Genomic DNA, 16,766 nt, shown 5'->3' with positions numbered 1-16,766 from the left:
ACAATCACTGCCACATGCTGTTGGTCTCTGGTTTTCTAGCTGTCTTTCATGGACTCCAGCTCTCACTAAACTTCTGTATTTCTTTTTCTTTTTTTTTTTGCTGGCTTGATTCTTGTGGATGTAGTCATTAAAAAGGGTTGAATGCAGGCAGGAAATACTAGAGTTCTCTTTTCTTTTTAAAAATGTTGCTCTATTATTATGTCACGTCAATTTCAGATTTAAAAAAATCTCGTGAAGGACGGCATGAAAAGGACGAAGACCTCATCCGAAGCTACCCAACGTCACGACTTCAACCTTTACTTGAGAGTCTGAAAGGCAGCAAGGTGGATGCAGTCACTGCCCGACCCCGTCCACCGCCTACAGTGTCCGATCTCTGTGCAGACAAGCTGCTCCCTGAATTCATTATTTAATAGAGAGGTTATGGTCGTAGCTTCAAAGATGCTGTGTATGAGTCGGTAAAAGGTGTGGGCGAATGGAGGGGCTTCACATCAAAACTCTGTAAAGGTCTACCAACTCCCAAGGTTGTATCTTCAAAACCATTCGACATCCAAGTCAAGGTGTACCGCACTCACCGTCAGAGCAGCCTCTGGCCAGAATGATTGAAACCTCTCCCAGAAAAGTGTAACATTAAATATTCTGTGGTAAACATGCTTTTACAGTGGAGTTTAGTTGTGTTAAGGTGTATGGGTAAAAAAGAGAGGAAAATGCACAGTGGCTTCTCCAAACACATGGTCTTTTAGTGATGGAAATATACACTAATACAAAATGTTCATTACAAATAAAAATCTGTGAACTGTACAATTTAAAACTGAACAGAACACTTCTCCAGTCCATGAAAAATACATGGGAAACAGAAATGATCCATTCTGCATAAAGTGGGCTCCACCGCCAGCTCAAATCCATAATGTGGTGAGAAAAAATACTAAAAAAAAAAAAAATGCCTTAAAATGCAGTGGAGCAAGTAACTGACAACAGGCAAAGGACAAAAGTTCATTTCAGGCAAGCAGCGCTTCCCTTTATCCACCAAGTGTTTGAGAGAACTCAGCTTAAAACTCAGTCATCTTCTTGTGTGTGTCAGCCTTCCTGTGCTCTCTCTGGATGGACAGTTCCTGGGCTTTCTGCTGGGCCAGCAGCCGGCGGGCCGCTGACAGCCTCTCTTCCAGCTGCTTCACTGTGGATGTGCCCCTTTGCACACACAAACAACAAATAGATTAGGAAGTGGGGAAAGACGAGGAGTCAAGTTGGTTTCGCCTGCATTTTCCAGAGCATGTTGGCCACGGAAACAAGTGTCTAACTTCCACGCTTCACACCTTATTAGCATTTTCACACATCTCCCACAGTCCTCCTTATTTGTGAAATCCAATTAGTAACCATTTTGTTTGACAGGAACATCATCGCAACTAGTGCTCATATTTCACAATAAATTATTGTTGTGTAAGCATTTACATAAATATGTGTGAACATGGTTTGCTATTGTTGCTAATATGTCCATGGAGGAGATAACAGCTGCTGAGCATCTGTGGAGAGACAAGGAGCTGAGGTTCCACTGCAATTAACGGCTTACTAATGACACCTTGGTTCATTCAGGGAAGTCTTATTAGCCAAATATAAACATATGCTGAACTCGGTACTAACCTGCCTGCGTGCCTGCTGAGTGACTCAGTCAGTTTCTGGATCTCCCTCTCTGTCTGGGACACCCGCTCAGCAGCCTGGAACAGCTTCACATTCAGATTCCTCTTTGTGCTTTCCCCTCCCCTGTAAGCCTCCACTCCAGTCCCTGCTGACGGCGCAGCAGCACCCCCCTCAGCAGAACTGGTGCTCTTGCCTCCCAGCTTGTGGTTGAGAAAGTCAAAGACAGTGTGGCGCCCCCCTTTGGCAACCCGAGGCTTTCTGCGTTTCTTTGGGCGGCCCGTTAGTGTGCCGTCCTTTGCGGCCTTGCTCTGGGTGCGTCTCTGGGTTAACTCGGCACACTGGTCCAGAGACTGACCTTTGGGTAGGACCACTGCCATGACTGGCTCTACTCGACCCTCCTGCATCTTTCCTAAGCCTGAGAAGACAAAAGAGACAGAGTGAGGAAGAGGAACACATGACTGTATGTTTTATATACAGCAAAAAGACACAACACTGGTACAAAAAAAAAAAATTTTTGAAGTCATTAATTTCAGAATGACTATGGACATTGTGACTTTACATAAAATGAGGTTAATGTAGCTATGGCACAATTGCACTTACCTTTCCCATATTCATAGCCCATTTTGAGCATGAGCTTGGATCCGATACCTCTGGTATGTGCCTCCCAGCCACCAAATTCAACAGTATTTAACAAAACTGTGGGTTCTACAGCAGAGTCCATAACTGTTGGGTAAGAAGTGAAAATAAAAGGAGAAACGGTTAGTAACTTTGTAAGGAAGAAATGACTTTTTATTGGCATGTTTGACAGAATAGGAGGCCATTAAGCAACGGAAGCTTACAATTTTCCACCACAGTTGTATAGAACTACACGCAGGTCACAGCTTGTCTTTTGCAAAATGTCAAATACTAACTCCAATATTGATCTGGCAATGGCAACACATATTCAGACACACCTTTTGCATAGGCCACATCATCTCCATCTACTGTGTCGTCCAGGTCAGAGTCAGAGGAGAGCGGGTCGTCCTCTCTCAAAGGCGGAATAACACCATCAGCCTCTACGACAGCGTCTTTCATCAGCAGTGAGTCAAACTTCACAGTGTAGAAACCACTGTCTATATCTACAGTGAGAGAAAGCATTTGAGTCAGCAAAACATACAAACTGGAATCATTTCATCTATTATTGTCTTGGTTGTTTTTGTTATATTGTGTAATTGGAATCAGAAGACTTGCTAATGATTTTCAGGAAAAGTATGTATCACATTTTTGACAAGTTGACACAACTTAAGTTTATTTTACTGCCAAACCTGTTACTGTGGAATACCTCGTCAAAAACTGGCCCTGTAAGTGGAATACCTTTGATTTTTGCTGGGTACCAGATGCTGTCCTCGTGCCGAGCCAAGCAGGACGAGCCTTCTTCAAGATTACTGAGGTCACACTCAACGAACTCTCTGAGCTCTGACACATACACCACTTCACCGTGAGAAAATCTTAAGTAAAGGGAAAATATCTTAGAAAATACTCCACGTACTCGGAACTGAGATCAAAGTCAATTATACAGTAAATAATTAAGGGATTCAACTGACTGAAGCTACAACTACAAAATACATCCCTAGTAATTTATTCCTCAGGAAGAAAAACCTCAGAAACAGACACAAAAACTTTGACATGAAGTGAAAATTTTAACAGATAAAAGGTGCAAAGAAAACAACACTTTAAAGCATTTTTAGACTGTTGTCCTAGCTATGGCCAGGAAACAACTACATCATGTGGACAATGGGTGACACTTGCTGGATTACATCTGCTATTACACAGAAGGCAGATATGAACACGTAACCTTAATACAACAACCTTTCACAGATGTAAATGTAAAAAACAAAAAACCATTGGTATTTTTTACCTGCAATTATCCAGGAAGCGACATTTGTCCTCTAGATAGAATGGACAAGGTTTCATAGACTTCTGGGTGGGGTAGACATAGAGTACTCTTACTTGTGCCTCTTCTCCATCTGGTGGTTCTGCCCCCACCACCATAGCATTGTGATACTCCAGTGTTCCCCATGTTGTTCTGTAGGGTGCTCTTACTCTGGTACCACTGAGTGCATCTTCCTCATCTTCCTCTTCTTCCTCCTCCTCCTCCCCTTCATCCTCTACTCCACCACCCCCCTCATTGCCCCTGTCTCTTGTATCAGAGCTACTACCTGAAGACTCCCCCAGCTCAGAGTAAAAAGCAGCAAACTCAGTGTTCAAACTGCCGTTTGCACGGCTTGTGTCAGTTGTTGCCTCTGAAGTGTATGACTGGAGGCCATTGCTGTCCTCGAGGCTGGCCAATAGCCGACTCTTTTTGACAGACACCAGGCTAGCCTCAGTGAGCTCTATCAGTTGACAAAGGTCCTCTTTTAATTTGAGCAAGTCTGACTGCTGGGAGGGGTCCAAGCCAGCAGACAGAGCTGTCTCTACCTGCTGCAACTGGGCACCATAGGTAGCAATGGCTGCCTCAAGGGTTTCTTCATCCATACCGACACTTGGGACCAGGCAGGTCAGGAATAGACAGCATCAAGCCACCAAGATATCTGAGGAAAAGGAAGGTGGAGGATTTAAAGTGAATTTAGGGAAACAGACCTCAGCAGAGGAGGTGTAGTACATGGGCTGATAGAGCTGAATTCATCACAGGATAATCTGAATTGTCATACTTTAATGGCCTTATAATAGCATGTAAACTACCAGACATTTTGACTGAGTTTTGGAAATGTTTTCCATTTTAATGTACTTCGGGGACTGATTGTATGTTAAGGAAGAGCTTTTCTCGTAAAGCATCTGTATCGTGATTAGGTACCATCAACTTTAACCTAGCTATGAATCACTAACCCGGCTAGCTATACGTCAGAGCTAGTGTTAGCTAAATGTTAGCCGTCTTTAAGCTAACTTTTGCAAGTGATTATAACAACGCTAGCTTTACCTTCTTAATTAGACCACCTGTGTGACATCCACTGCATCGATGATTGAGTGAGAAACGTTTGCTACGTTTAGAAAATAAATAATTCAAATAGCTACATACAGGTACACACTAGAACAACACAGCCACAAATGTATCAAGCTAGCGGAAGTGAGTGAAAATTGGTCTTCTGTTGTGAATTGTCTTTTCTTTCAAAATAAAACTAATATCTTCAGACTGAGTGGTTTTGATAGCTAAATGCAGCTTGCTGGTGTGAAACTAATTTCCAAAATTATGCCAAGAGCATAGTTTTTCGTAATATCATCAAAATTTATATGGTAGAATTTCCGAAAACAAATACATCACTATTTTACACAATAAAACAATGTTAACGATTGAGATAGCAGTGAAATAATTGAGTAACGACCACTAACATAAATGTTCAATTCATTCCGTTATTTTCTTCACTGACATGACAAAATTGACATGTTTCTGCGACGAACAAAGTGTTTATTATACACATCTTGATAGGTTTTTGAAAGTTTTTCTCTTTCACACGAAAATTTTGCCCTTTTATTTTGAAGATAAACAGACAAACCAGAAGTCGTGCTTTACGTCAAACATGTGCGTCGTCGACGCAGGATCATGACGTTTCCTTTACCGAAAGTTCATTAACTTCATCAGTGTACGGCTTTATAATTTTTCTATTTGGAATAAAAATAATTCTTTGAACTTATTGCTCCGCGCAGTGTGTTGCCTTAATAGCAGTAATGTGAAGATAGGCTGCCTGTTTGTTGTCGCTCGTACCGCAGTGCACCTTCAGCAGCTGGATGCTGTCAGCTAACTAACAGACCACATTGATGCTGTAGGTATTCTCCTGTTACTCTACACACATGCTCTTCTGATGTGTCTGGTTCTTAACTGGAATATATATATGTTTTTTGTCACTACTGGAAAATGATTGATGTTAATAACAACACGTCAAAACAGCATTGTATATAGCTAACCTAGCTAACTACAAATCTAAATCCAGATTCTGCAGAGTTTAAGGTAATAATAAAACATAAGAACGACCACACCCATCAATAATTTTGATGACATGGAAATAAGTAACTTATCAGGGGCTTCCTCCTTTGCCTTTGCCAACATTTGGGAGGGGAATAGCAACATTTAGAGATGGAGGGGCTGGGTACCACCCAGAAAGATTTTCAGTGTTAAAAGTTTGGATTGGATAAGGCTTTGAAATGTCATCTTAGAAAGTTACCAGTTAATATGGCAGGTAACCTTTAGGGATTTAATCACAAAGACAAAATATTTTAGCTCCAAGAACACATTCATTTCAGTTTCTGTGCACAGTGATCCAATAGATGTCTTATTCTCATTTCTCTTTCCATGCTCCCTCACTAAAGTGACCCCTGGTGCGATGCCTCCAGTCATGGCTCAGATCAGTGATCCAAAGATTGCCTTTGCCTACCTGCGTCCGGCCTGTGTCCTGCTGACCCGAGAGCCCTCTGTCACCAACGTGGAGACGCTGAGTGGCCAATTAAAGGAAGTCAACGATGCCACATTGCAGCAGCTCCAAGAGTATGTCCTCTTCCCTCTTCGCTTTGTCCTTAAAATCCCCGGCCCCAAGAAGGACAAATTGGTGCAGGCTGTGGTCGAGGCCATGAGCCATGTCCTGGAGAACACTTGTGTCCAGAGCTGGGACACCCTCCATGACCTCCTCTCAGAACTCTGCCTCTGCCTCTGCTCTCCAACTGATCCTGGGAAACCTGCAGATACATCAGAGGAGCTAAAATCAGCTGTGCTGAGGTGCTTGGACGCCCTGCTTCATGCTGCTTATGGTGATATAGTCTTTAGACTCTTTGAACCGATCATGCTGCCCGGACTGGGAGCTGCCATATCACTGCTGCTGGCTTTAGGAGAGAAGGAGAAATCTCGGGATGTACAGGCAGCAGCGCTGAAGTGCCTCCTCGCTTTGACTCTGCAGTGTGACTGCACTCAGGAGCATGTAGTCCCATCATCAGAGGACCAGCGTGCTATAGGCAGCACTATGGCTTCATTCTTACCTGGGATCACTATGGCTGTAGCCAGGATCATTACAGGAGATCTGAGACAAGGCCATGCAGTCACAGTCAGGGCCATCAAGGTGCAGTATTGTCGATCTCTCTCTCTCTTAGCTTTTAATATGTATTCAGTCATGTGTTTTGACTGAATTCCAAACAAGTATACATGGATGTTTTATGTCATAGTTATTATTATGTACTATTAACTTCAAGTAAGGATTATTTTCATTGGCCTGAATAATCTGGGCTATAAAATTTGGAAAGAAGTAAAAACTTACAGTTACCCGTTCCCAGAGCCCAGCATGATGACCTGATGATGACCCATGATGTCTATAACAAAAAGATATTCAATTTACAATGACAATAAAAGACAGAAAAGCAACAAATCCTGTAATTTCACAAGCTACAAGATTGTTTGGCTCAAATAATTAATCAGTTATCATAGTCGTCGCATTAATATTTGGAACGTTACAGAATAACTCTCTAACATGCTAGGATAACAGGTTGTGTGCAAGGTGATGGAAAACTAACCACACAACTGTGAAGTAAGATAAATGGTGATCATATCCTTATACAAATGCAATGCAATGATTTGCCACATCATCTCATTCAGGTTTGGTCCAGGACTGTGGGGCTTGTCATGGAAGATGCCCAGCTTCAGGCCAGTGAGCCCTGGAAGACTCCCTCACCAGACCTGGGTAGGATCGCGCAGCTGGTGGTCCATCGGACACTGGACTGGGTGAAGAGCACAGTGGGGAGACTGTCTGAGCTGCTGAAGAAGATCGTCTCCTGCACCTCGGCCCACCAGCACTGGAGGGTTCGGCTGCAGATGGTGGAGCTGGCTGACCACCTGCTGGCCAGGTGTAGTCAGTCACTAGGAGAGTGTGTGGGGCCGCTACTGGAAGCACTGGTGGGAGCGGTCAACGATGAGGAGCCCAGAGTCAGAGAGAGGTCTGTTTTTATAATTGACATTTTTTGTGAGGAAAAAGAACGAAGCCCAAACTAATCTATACAAGGTGTATTTTGAAACTCCTCTTTTCTCCTCTGCTCCAGGTGTGAGGTTGTTCTCAGAGAGGTATCACAGAGGAACCGGAGCTGTAGCAGCCAGTGTGACGTTACCGGTCAACGCAGCAGTCCTCAGACCTTCACTGACGTGCTTTCAGAGAATCTCCACTCTCTGGCCACCTCCCTGCCCAGACTGATGAGGACCTCTGATGACCAGAAGAAACTGTTTGTCCTCAATGTGTTTCTGGGTTATTTAAAAGTCCTGGGACCACTCGTCTCTGTGGTGCTGAACTCGGCTGCACATCTGGAGAGGATTTCCAAAGCCTTGATGCAGGTAATGTTTGCAGCTGTGCTAACTAATAACTAAAAAAGCTAGTGGTTATACATGTAATATTTTTATAAATCTTTTTATCTACTTTTTTTTTTCATCATCCTCTTCCCATGTGTAAAAAAAAAAAAAAAAAAAAATATCTGAAAAACAATGATGATCTTGAGTTACATGACTTTGGCCACTGTGAGAAGCACATAGTGGCTTATAGTTTCATGGCGGGATTGGGTGACAGTATGTGTTGGCAGGAGGTGCAAAGCCCACAGTAACGAGATTGAAATGTGGGGCTACTTAAAAAAGATTTTGTGAGATTGCCCCTTTACCAGCTGTATTTTAACAAAGCTGTATCAGTTTAAATGTCAATTCACCACTGAGACAAACCACTACTAACCACAGCTTCTTAAAGGAGGAGGAGAAACTCTTGTCTATCATCTTAAAATACAGACAGAAATGTGTCCTCTATCGATCTAAATAGAGTAAGCCATCAAGTGGCTTATTTATCCAATTCCAATTCTGTGCACATGAAAATATCGAGCGTAAAAATCGGAATTTGTTATTGATTATGGTAAAAATGAAAGCAGCAGGAGAAGTTATATTATTCAGCATCACTTCATGTGATCACCTCATGGCCAATACCCAGTCTGTTTAATAAGGCCATTCTCAGAGCCAGTACCATTCAAATCGATGCATCCCTATAATGAGGTTTATTACTTAACATACAGGACTTGGGTTATTGTAATCATTTAAATATTCTTATGGCATTTGTCTGTATTGTATTTATACCTTGTTACTTTACTTTAATTTAACATGTTGTAACAAATGCTCAAACTGTAGCTACTCAGCAGTGAGATTATTATGTTTTTTCTCTTGTATCAGTGCAATTTTATAGGGACTGTGCATCTGTGTGTCCTGTCTCTCCAGATAACAGAGTATGAGGAGTGTTCATAACCGCGACATTCGGATTGTGTGTGTGTGTGTGTGTGTGTGTGTGTGTGTGTGTGTGTGTGTGTGTGTGTGTGTGTGTGTGTGTGTGTGTGTGTGTGTGTGTGTGTGTGTGTGTGTGTAGCATGTTGACATAAATTAGAGTGTTGAACATTGTGTTGCTATTCTTGTAAAGTATGATATGCCATGGAGGAGATACACAGCTGCCTGAGCATCTGTGGAGAGACAAGCTGAGGTTCCACTGGCAAAATTAACGGGCTTCTATGCAGCCTTGGTTCATTCAGGGAGTCTTATGAGCCAAATATAAACATGAGACAATGGTTAAACTCGGTACTAAACCTGCCCTGCCGTGCCTGTGATGTGACATACAGTCAGTTTTTTCTGGATCTCCTCTCTGTCTGGGACAGAACCCGCTCAGCACTGGAAACAGCTTCACATTCAAGATTCCTCTTTGTGCTTCCCCTCCCCTGTAAGCCTCCACTCCATCCCTGCGAGGCCCAGGCAGCAGCCCCCCTTCAGCGGACATGGGTGCTCTCTTGGCCTCCAGCTTGTGGTGAGCAAAGTCAAAGACACGTGTGGCGCGCCCCTTTGGCAACCGAGCTATTCTCCTGCGTTTTTTGGGCGGCCGTTGTGTCCTCCTTTGCCGGCTCTTGCTCTTGGGTGCTGCCTGGGTTTAACTCGGCTACACTGGTCCAGAAGACTGACCTTTTGGGTAGGACCACTGCCATGACTGGCTCTACTCGACTGCGACCTCCTGCATCTTTCCTAAAGGCTGAGAGGCACAAAAGAGCAGAGTGAGGAGCAGGAACACATGCTTGTATTGTTCTATAAGACAGCATAAAAAGCACAACACTGTGTACAAAAAAAAAATTTTTGAAGTCATTAATTCAGAATGACTATGGACTTGTGACTTTACATAAATGAGGTTAATGTAGCTATGGCATCAATTGCCACTTACCTTTCCCATATTCATAGTGCCCATTTTGAGCATGGAGCTTGGATCTCGATACCCTCTGGTATGTGCCTCCCAGCCCACCAAATTCACAGTATTTAACAAAATGTGGGTTCTACACACAGAGTCACATAGCACTGTTGGGTAAGAAAGTTTTGAAAAATAAAAGGAGAGACACGGTTAGTAGACGTTTGATAAGGATGAAAAATGTACTTTTTTTAAGTTGGCCTATGTTTGACAGAATAAGGGGCCATCTAAGCAACGGAAGCTTCAATTTTCCCACACAGTTGTATAAGAACTTACACACGCAGGTCACAGCTTGTCTTTGGCAAAATTGTCAAATACTAACTCCAGATATTGTGCTGGCAATGGCAACACATATTCCAGACACAGACCTTTTTGCATAGGCCACATCATCTCCATCTACTGCTGTCCGTCCAGGTTACAGAGTAGAGAGAGCGGGTCGTCCTTCTTCTTAAAGGCGGAATATCACCATCAGCTCTACGAAGCGTCTTTCATCACGCATTGAGTCAAACGTTCACAGTGTTGAACAGTCACAGTCATGTAATATACAGTGAGAGGAAGCAATTTGAGTCCAGCAAAACAGTACAAACATGGAATCATTTCAAATCTATTATTGTCTTGGTTGTTTTTGTTTATTGTGTAATGTGGAATCGAGAAGGATTGTGCTAATAATTTTCCACGGAAAAGTATGTATCACAGTTTTTTGACAAGTTGACAACAACTTAAGTTTATTTTAGCTGCCAAAACTCTGTTACTGTGGAATTAACCTCGTCAAAACTGGCCCTGTTAAGTGGAATACCTTTTGATTTTTGCTGGGTACCGGCAGATGCTAGTCCTCGGTGCCGAGCCAAGCAGGACGAGCCTATTCTTCAAGATTTACTGAGGTCACACTCAACGAACTCTCTGAAGCTCTGAAACATACACCACTTCACCGTTGAGATAAATCTTAAGTAAGGGAAAATATCTTAGAAAATGACTCCCACGTACTCGGAACTGAGATCAAAAGTCACTTATACAGTAATAATTAAGGGATTCAAACTGAACTGAATGCTACCAACTACAAAAATACATCCCTAGTAATTTATTCCTCAAGGAAGAAAAACCGTCAGAAAACAGAGCACAAAAACTTTTGACATGAAGTGAAAATTTTAACAGATAAAAGGTGCAAAGAAAACAACACTTTAAAGCATTTTTAGAACTGTTTGTGCCTAGCTATGGCCAGGAAACGAACTACATTCATGTGGACAATGGGTGACAACCTTACTGGATAACATCTGGCTTTACACAGTAAGGGCAGCATATGAATGCACGTAACTTAATGACAACACCTTTCGACACAGATGTAAATGTAAAAAAACAATTAAAAACGCATTGGTATTTTTTAGCCTGCAATTATCCAGTGAAGGCGACATTTGTCCTCTAGATAGAATCGGACAAAGTTCATAGACTTCTGGGTGGGGTAAGAGCATAGATGTACTTCTACTTTTGTCGTCTTCTCCATCTGGTGGTTCTGCCCCACCACCAGTACTGCATTGTGATACTGCCATGTGTTCCCCATTGTTGTTCTGTAGGGGGTGCTCTTTACTTCTGGTACCACTGAGTGCTCTTCCTCATCTTCCTCTTCTTCCTCACTCCTCCTCCCCTTACATCCTCTTACTGCCACCCCCCTCATTGCCCCTGTCTCTTGTATCAGAGCTACTACCTAAGACTCCCAGGCTCAGAGTAAGGAAAGCAGCAACTCAGTGTTCAAGCAACTGCCGTTTGGGCACGGCTATGTGGTCAAGTTGTTTGCCTTCTGAAGTGTATGACTGGACGGCCCGATTGCTGTCTCATCTGAGGCGAGCTTGCAATCAGCGAGTCTTTGTTACAGAACGCACGCAGGCCTAGCCTCAGTGAGCTCTATCAAGTGACCAAGGTACTCTTTTTAATTGAAGCAATGTCTGACTGCTGGGAGGGGTCCAAGCCAGCAGAGACAGAGCTGTCTCGTACCTGCTGCAACTTGGCCACGGCATAGTAGAATGGCTGCCTCAAGGGTTATCATTCCATTCCTATAACCTGACACTTAGGGAACGCAGGAGAGTAGAATAAGAATGCATCGAAGCCACCATAGAATGATCCTGAGGAAGAAGGACAGGTGGAGGATTTAAAGTGAATTTAGGGAAACAGACCCTCAGCAGAGGAGGTGGTATGTAACATTGGGCTGATATATGTAGCTGAATTTCATTCACAGGATAATCTGAATTGTCCATACTTTAATGGCCTTTATAGATAGCATGTAAACCTAACCAGTCACATTTTGACTTGAGTTTTTTGAAATGTTTCTATTTTAAATGTACTTCGGGGTGACTGATTGTCATGTTTAAGGAAGAGCTTTTTCTCGGTAAAGCATCTGGGTATCTCGTGAATTAGGTACCATCAACTTTTAACGCTATGCTATGAATCACTAACGGACCGGCTAGCATTACGTCAGAGCTAGTGTTAGTAAATTGTTAGCCTGTCTTTAAGTCTAACTTTTTGCAAGTGATTATAATCAACAGCTAGCTTTTACCTTCTTAATTAGACTACGCTGTTGTGACATCTCACTGCAATCGATATTGAGTGAGAACGTTTGCTGATCGTTGTCAGCACAAAACATATATTCGAGGAATATCGTATGCTGGTAAGTGAGGTATGCATCGTACACACTAGACATACACACAGTCCTGCACAAGCATGTATACGTTAGCGTATGCGGCACTCAGTGAGCTCGCACATATTGTTGTCTACTGGTGGATTGTACTTTCTTTTCAATAAAACTAATATTATCTGAGAGTGGTTGGTTGTAATTTAGCTATAATGCACGCTGGTGCTGGTGGTGAGAACTATTATCCAATAATTGTTGATCCACAAGCGAAGCATAGTTTTTCGGTAATATCATCATAAATTTATATGGTAGAATTATTCCGAAAACAAATACATCACTATTTTACACAATAAAACATGTTAACGATTGAGAATAGCAGTGAAATAATTGAGTAACGACCACTAAACATAAAATGTTCAGATTCATTCCGTTATTTTCTTCACTGACATGACATAAATTGACAAGTTTCTGCGACGGAACAAAGTGTTTTATTATCACATCTTTGAATAGGTTTTTTTGAAAAAGTTTTTCTCTTTCAACTACGAGAAATTTTGGCCCTTGTTATTTTGATAAGATAAACAGACAACCAGAATGTCGTGTTTACGTAAAACATGTGCGGTCGTCGGACACGCAGGATCATGACGTTTCTTTGTACCGCGAAAGTTCGTTGTTAACGTTCATCAGTTGTTACGGCTTTATATTTTTCTATTTGGAATAAAAATAATTTCTTTGACTTTATTGCTGCCGCGCAGTGTGGTTCCTTAAATAGCAGTAATAGTGAAGATAGTGCTGTTTTTGTTGTCGCTTCTGTACCGGCAGTGCCAGCCTTTCAGGCAGCTGGATGCTGTCAGTAACTAACAGACCACATTGATGCTGGTAGGTATTCTCCTGTTACTCTACACACATGCTCATTTACGATTGTGTCTGGTTCTTTAACTGGAAGATATATTATATTGTTTTTGTGTCACATACTCGGAAAAATGATCTGCGATGTTATATACTAACACTCAATAAACAGCATTGATATAGCTAACCTAGCTACTACAATATAAATCCTAGATTCTGCAGAAGTGTTTTAAGGTAATAATAAATACATAGAGAGACCGCACACCTGCCCTCATGCAATAAGTTTTTTGATGACATGGAAATAAGTAACTTATTCAGGGGCTTCCCCTTTGCCTTTGCCAACATTATGGGAGGGGAATAGCAACATTTAGAGATGGAGGGGGCTGGGTACTCACAACCCAGAAAGAGATTTTCCAGTGTTAAAAAAGTTTTGGCATTGGGATAAGGCTTTGAAATGTCATCTTAAGAAAGTTACCTTAGTTAATATGGCGAGGTAACCTTTAGGATTAGATACAAAGACAAGATTATTTTAGCTCCAAGGAACACATTCATTTCAGTTTCTGTGCACAGTGATCCACAATAGAATTGTCTATTTCTCATTTCTCTTTCCATGCTCCGCACACTAAAATGTGGACGCCCTGGTGGATGCCGTCCGTCATGCATCAGATCAGTGCAATCAAAGATTGCCTTTTGCCCTACCTTGCGTTCCGGCTGGTGTCCTGGGCTGACCCGGAGCCACTCTGTCACCTAAACGTGGAGACGCTGAGTGGCCCATTAAAGAAGTCCATATGCGATGGCACACTTGCCAGCAGCTTCAAGAGTATTGTCCTCTTCCCTGCTTTCGCTTTTCCTTAAGAATCCCCGGCCCCAAGAAGGGACAAATTGTGGGCAGGCTGTTGGTCGAGGCCATGAGCGCAATGTTCTGGAGAACACCTTGTGTTCCAGAGCTGGGACGAGCCCTCCATGACTCCTCTCAGAACTCCTGCACTCTGCCTGCTGCTCTCTCCAACTGATCTGGGAAACCTGCAGATACGATCAGAGGAAGCTAAAGATCATGCTGTTGCTGAGGTGCTTGACGGCCCTGCTTTCATGCTGTCTTATGGTGATAGATAGGTCTTTAGACTCTTTGAAAACCGATCATAGCTGCGCTCGGAACTGGGGAGCTGGCCATATTCACTGCTGACGCATGGCTTTAAGGAGAGAAGAGAAAATCTCGATGTAGCAGGCAGCAGCGCGAAAGTGTGCTCTCTGCCTTTGCTTCTCGTGTTGACTGTTCAGCTCAGGAGCGAGGTAATCCGATATCAGAGGACCAGCGTGCTATAGGCAGCAATGGCTTCATTTCTTGACCTGGGATCACTATGGGCGCTGTAGCCAGTGATCATCTCAGGAGATCTGAGACAAAGGCCAATGCGATCCGTCGACAGTCAGGGATCAAGGTGGCGTATATTGTCGGATCTCTCTCTCGTCATAGCTTGGTATATGTATTCAGCTCATGTTTTTGACTGAATTCCAAAAAAGTATACATGGATGTTTTTTATGTTATAGTTATTATTATGTACTATTAACTTTCAAGTAAGGATTATTTCATTGGCCTGAATAAGTCTGGGCTATAAAAATTTGGAAAGAAGTAAAAACTTACAGTTACCCGTTCCCAGAGCCCCAGCATGTTGACCCTGATGATGACCCATGATGTCTATAAAAAAAGATATTTCATTTACAATGACAATAAAAGACAGAAAAGCAACAAATCCTGTAATTTTCACAAGCTACAAGATTGTTTGGGGCTCAAATAATTAATCAGTTATCATAAGTTCGTCGCATTAATATTTGGAACGTTACAGAATAACTCTCTAACATGCTAGGATACAGGTTGTGTGCAAGGTGATGGAAAACTAACCACACAACTGTGAAGTAAGATAAATGGTGATCATATCCTTAATACAAATGCAATGCAATGATTTGCCACATCATCTCATTTCAGGTTTGGTCCAGGACTGTGGGGCTTGTCATTGGAAGATGCCAGCTTCAGGCCAGTGAGCCCTGGAAGACTCCCTCACCAGACCTGGTAGGATGCGCAGCTGGTGGTCCATCGGACACTGGACTGGGTGAAGAGCACAGTGGGGAGACTGTCTGAGCTGCTGAAGAAGATCGTCTCCTGCACCGGCTCGCCACCAGCACTGGAGGGTTCGGCTGCAGATGGTGGAGCTGGCTGACCACCTGCTGGCCAGGTGTAGTCAGTCACTAGGAGAGTGTGTGGGCGCCGCTACTGGAAGCACTGGTGGGGAGCGGTCAACGATGAGGAGCCCAGAGTCAGAGAGAGGTCTGTTTTTATAATTGACATTTTTTGTGAGGAAAAGAACGAAGCCCAAACTAATCTATACAAGGTGTATTTTGAAACTCCTCTTTTCTCCTCTGCTGCTCCAGGTGTGAGGTTGTTCTCAGAGAGGTATCACAGAGGAACCGGAGCTGTAGCAGCCAGTGTGACGTTACCGGTCAACGCAGCAGTCCTCAGACCTTCACTGACGTGCTTTCAGAGAATCTCCACTCTCTGGCCACCTCCCTGCCCAGACTGATGAGGACCTCTGATGACCAGAAGAAACTGTTTGTTTCCTCAATGTGTTTCTGGGTTATTTAAAAGTCCTGGGACACTCGTCTCTGTGGTGCTGAACTCGGCTTCGCACATCTGGAGAGGATTTCCAAAGCCTTGATGCAGGTAATGTTTGCAGCTGTGCTAACTAATAACTAAAAAAGCTAGTGGTTATACATGTAATATTTTTATAAAATCTTTTTTATCTACTTTTTTTTTTCATCATCCTCTTCCCATGTTGTAAAAAAAAAAAAAAAAAAAAAATATCTGAAAACAATGATGATCTTGAGTTACATGACTTTGGCCACTGTGAGAAGCACATAGTGGCTTATAGTTTTCATGGCGGGATTGGGTGACAGTATGTGTTGGCAGGAGGTGCAAAGCCCAAGTAACGAGAATTGAAATGTGGGGCTACTTAAAAGATTTTGTGAGATTCGCCTTTACCAGCTGTATTTTAACAAAAGCTGTATCAGTTTAAATGTCAATTCACCACTGAGACAAACCACTACTAACCACAGCTTCTTAAAGGAGGAGGAGAAACTCTTGTCTATCATATAAATACAGACAGAAATGTGTCCTCTATCGATCTAAATAGAGTAAGCCATCAAGTGGCTTATTTATCCAATTCCAATTCTGTGCACATGAAAATATCGAGCGTAAAAATCGGAATTTGTTATTGATTATGGTAAAAATGAAAGCAGCAGTAGAAGTTATATTATTCAGCATCACTTCATGTGATCACCTCATGGCCAATACCCAGTCTGTTTAATAAGGCCATTCTCAGAGCCAGTACCATTCAAATCGATGCATTCCCTATAATGAGGTTTAT

The 16,766-nt window shown here is 42.6% G+C and overlaps 2 protein-coding genes across 3 annotated transcripts in view; one reads left to right on the top strand and one right to left on the bottom strand.

The window, feature by feature from the left end:
• Positions 1-719: 719 nt before the first annotated feature.
• Positions 720-4,712, bottom strand: zgpat (zinc finger CCCH-type and G-patch domain containing). 2 transcript variants are annotated; one of them, XM_022757506.1, is made up of 7 exons: positions 4,589-4,712; positions 3,530-4,202; positions 2,986-3,119; positions 2,586-2,750; positions 2,233-2,355; positions 1,636-2,047; positions 1,047-1,185 (listed from the first exon to the last, which is right to left on the bottom strand). In XM_022757506.1, exons 2-7 carry the CDS (start codon positions 4,144-4,146, stop codon positions 1,047-1,049), a joined length of 1,590 nt encoding a protein of 529 aa, XP_022613227.1. In that variant the 5' UTR covers positions 4,147-4,202; positions 4,589-4,712. The 2 variants fall into 2 exon arrangements, with proteins under 2 accessions (XP_022613228.1, XP_022613227.1); XM_022757507.1 differs by lacking the exon at positions 4,589-4,712 and having other exon boundaries at positions 720-1,185; positions 3,530-4,146.
• Positions 4,713-5,239: 527 nt separating this feature from the next.
• tti1 (TELO2 interacting protein 1) overlaps positions 5,240-16,766 on the top strand; it is a 32,079-nt gene continuing 20,552 nt past the window's right edge. The window contains exons 1-4 of the mRNA XM_022757500.1: positions 5,240-5,429; positions 5,974-6,713; positions 7,244-7,581; positions 7,684-7,969. Coding sequence (XP_022613221.1) covers positions 5,988-6,713; positions 7,244-7,581; positions 7,684-7,969 — 1,350 coding nt within the window. The 5' untranslated portion in view covers positions 5,240-5,429; positions 5,974-5,987. The remainder of the gene's footprint in view (positions 5,430-5,973; positions 6,714-7,243; positions 7,582-7,683; positions 7,970-16,766) is intronic.

This window comes from Seriola dumerili, unplaced genomic scaffold, assembly GCF_002260705.1.
Source record: "Seriola dumerili isolate Sdu_G_001 unplaced genomic scaffold, Sdu_1.0 BDQW01000278.1, whole genome shotgun sequence".
In the NCBI taxonomy this organism is placed as follows: Eukaryota; Metazoa; Chordata; class Actinopteri; order Carangiformes; family Carangidae; genus Seriola; species Seriola dumerili.
This window is presented reverse-complemented; position numbering and strand designations above follow the sequence as displayed.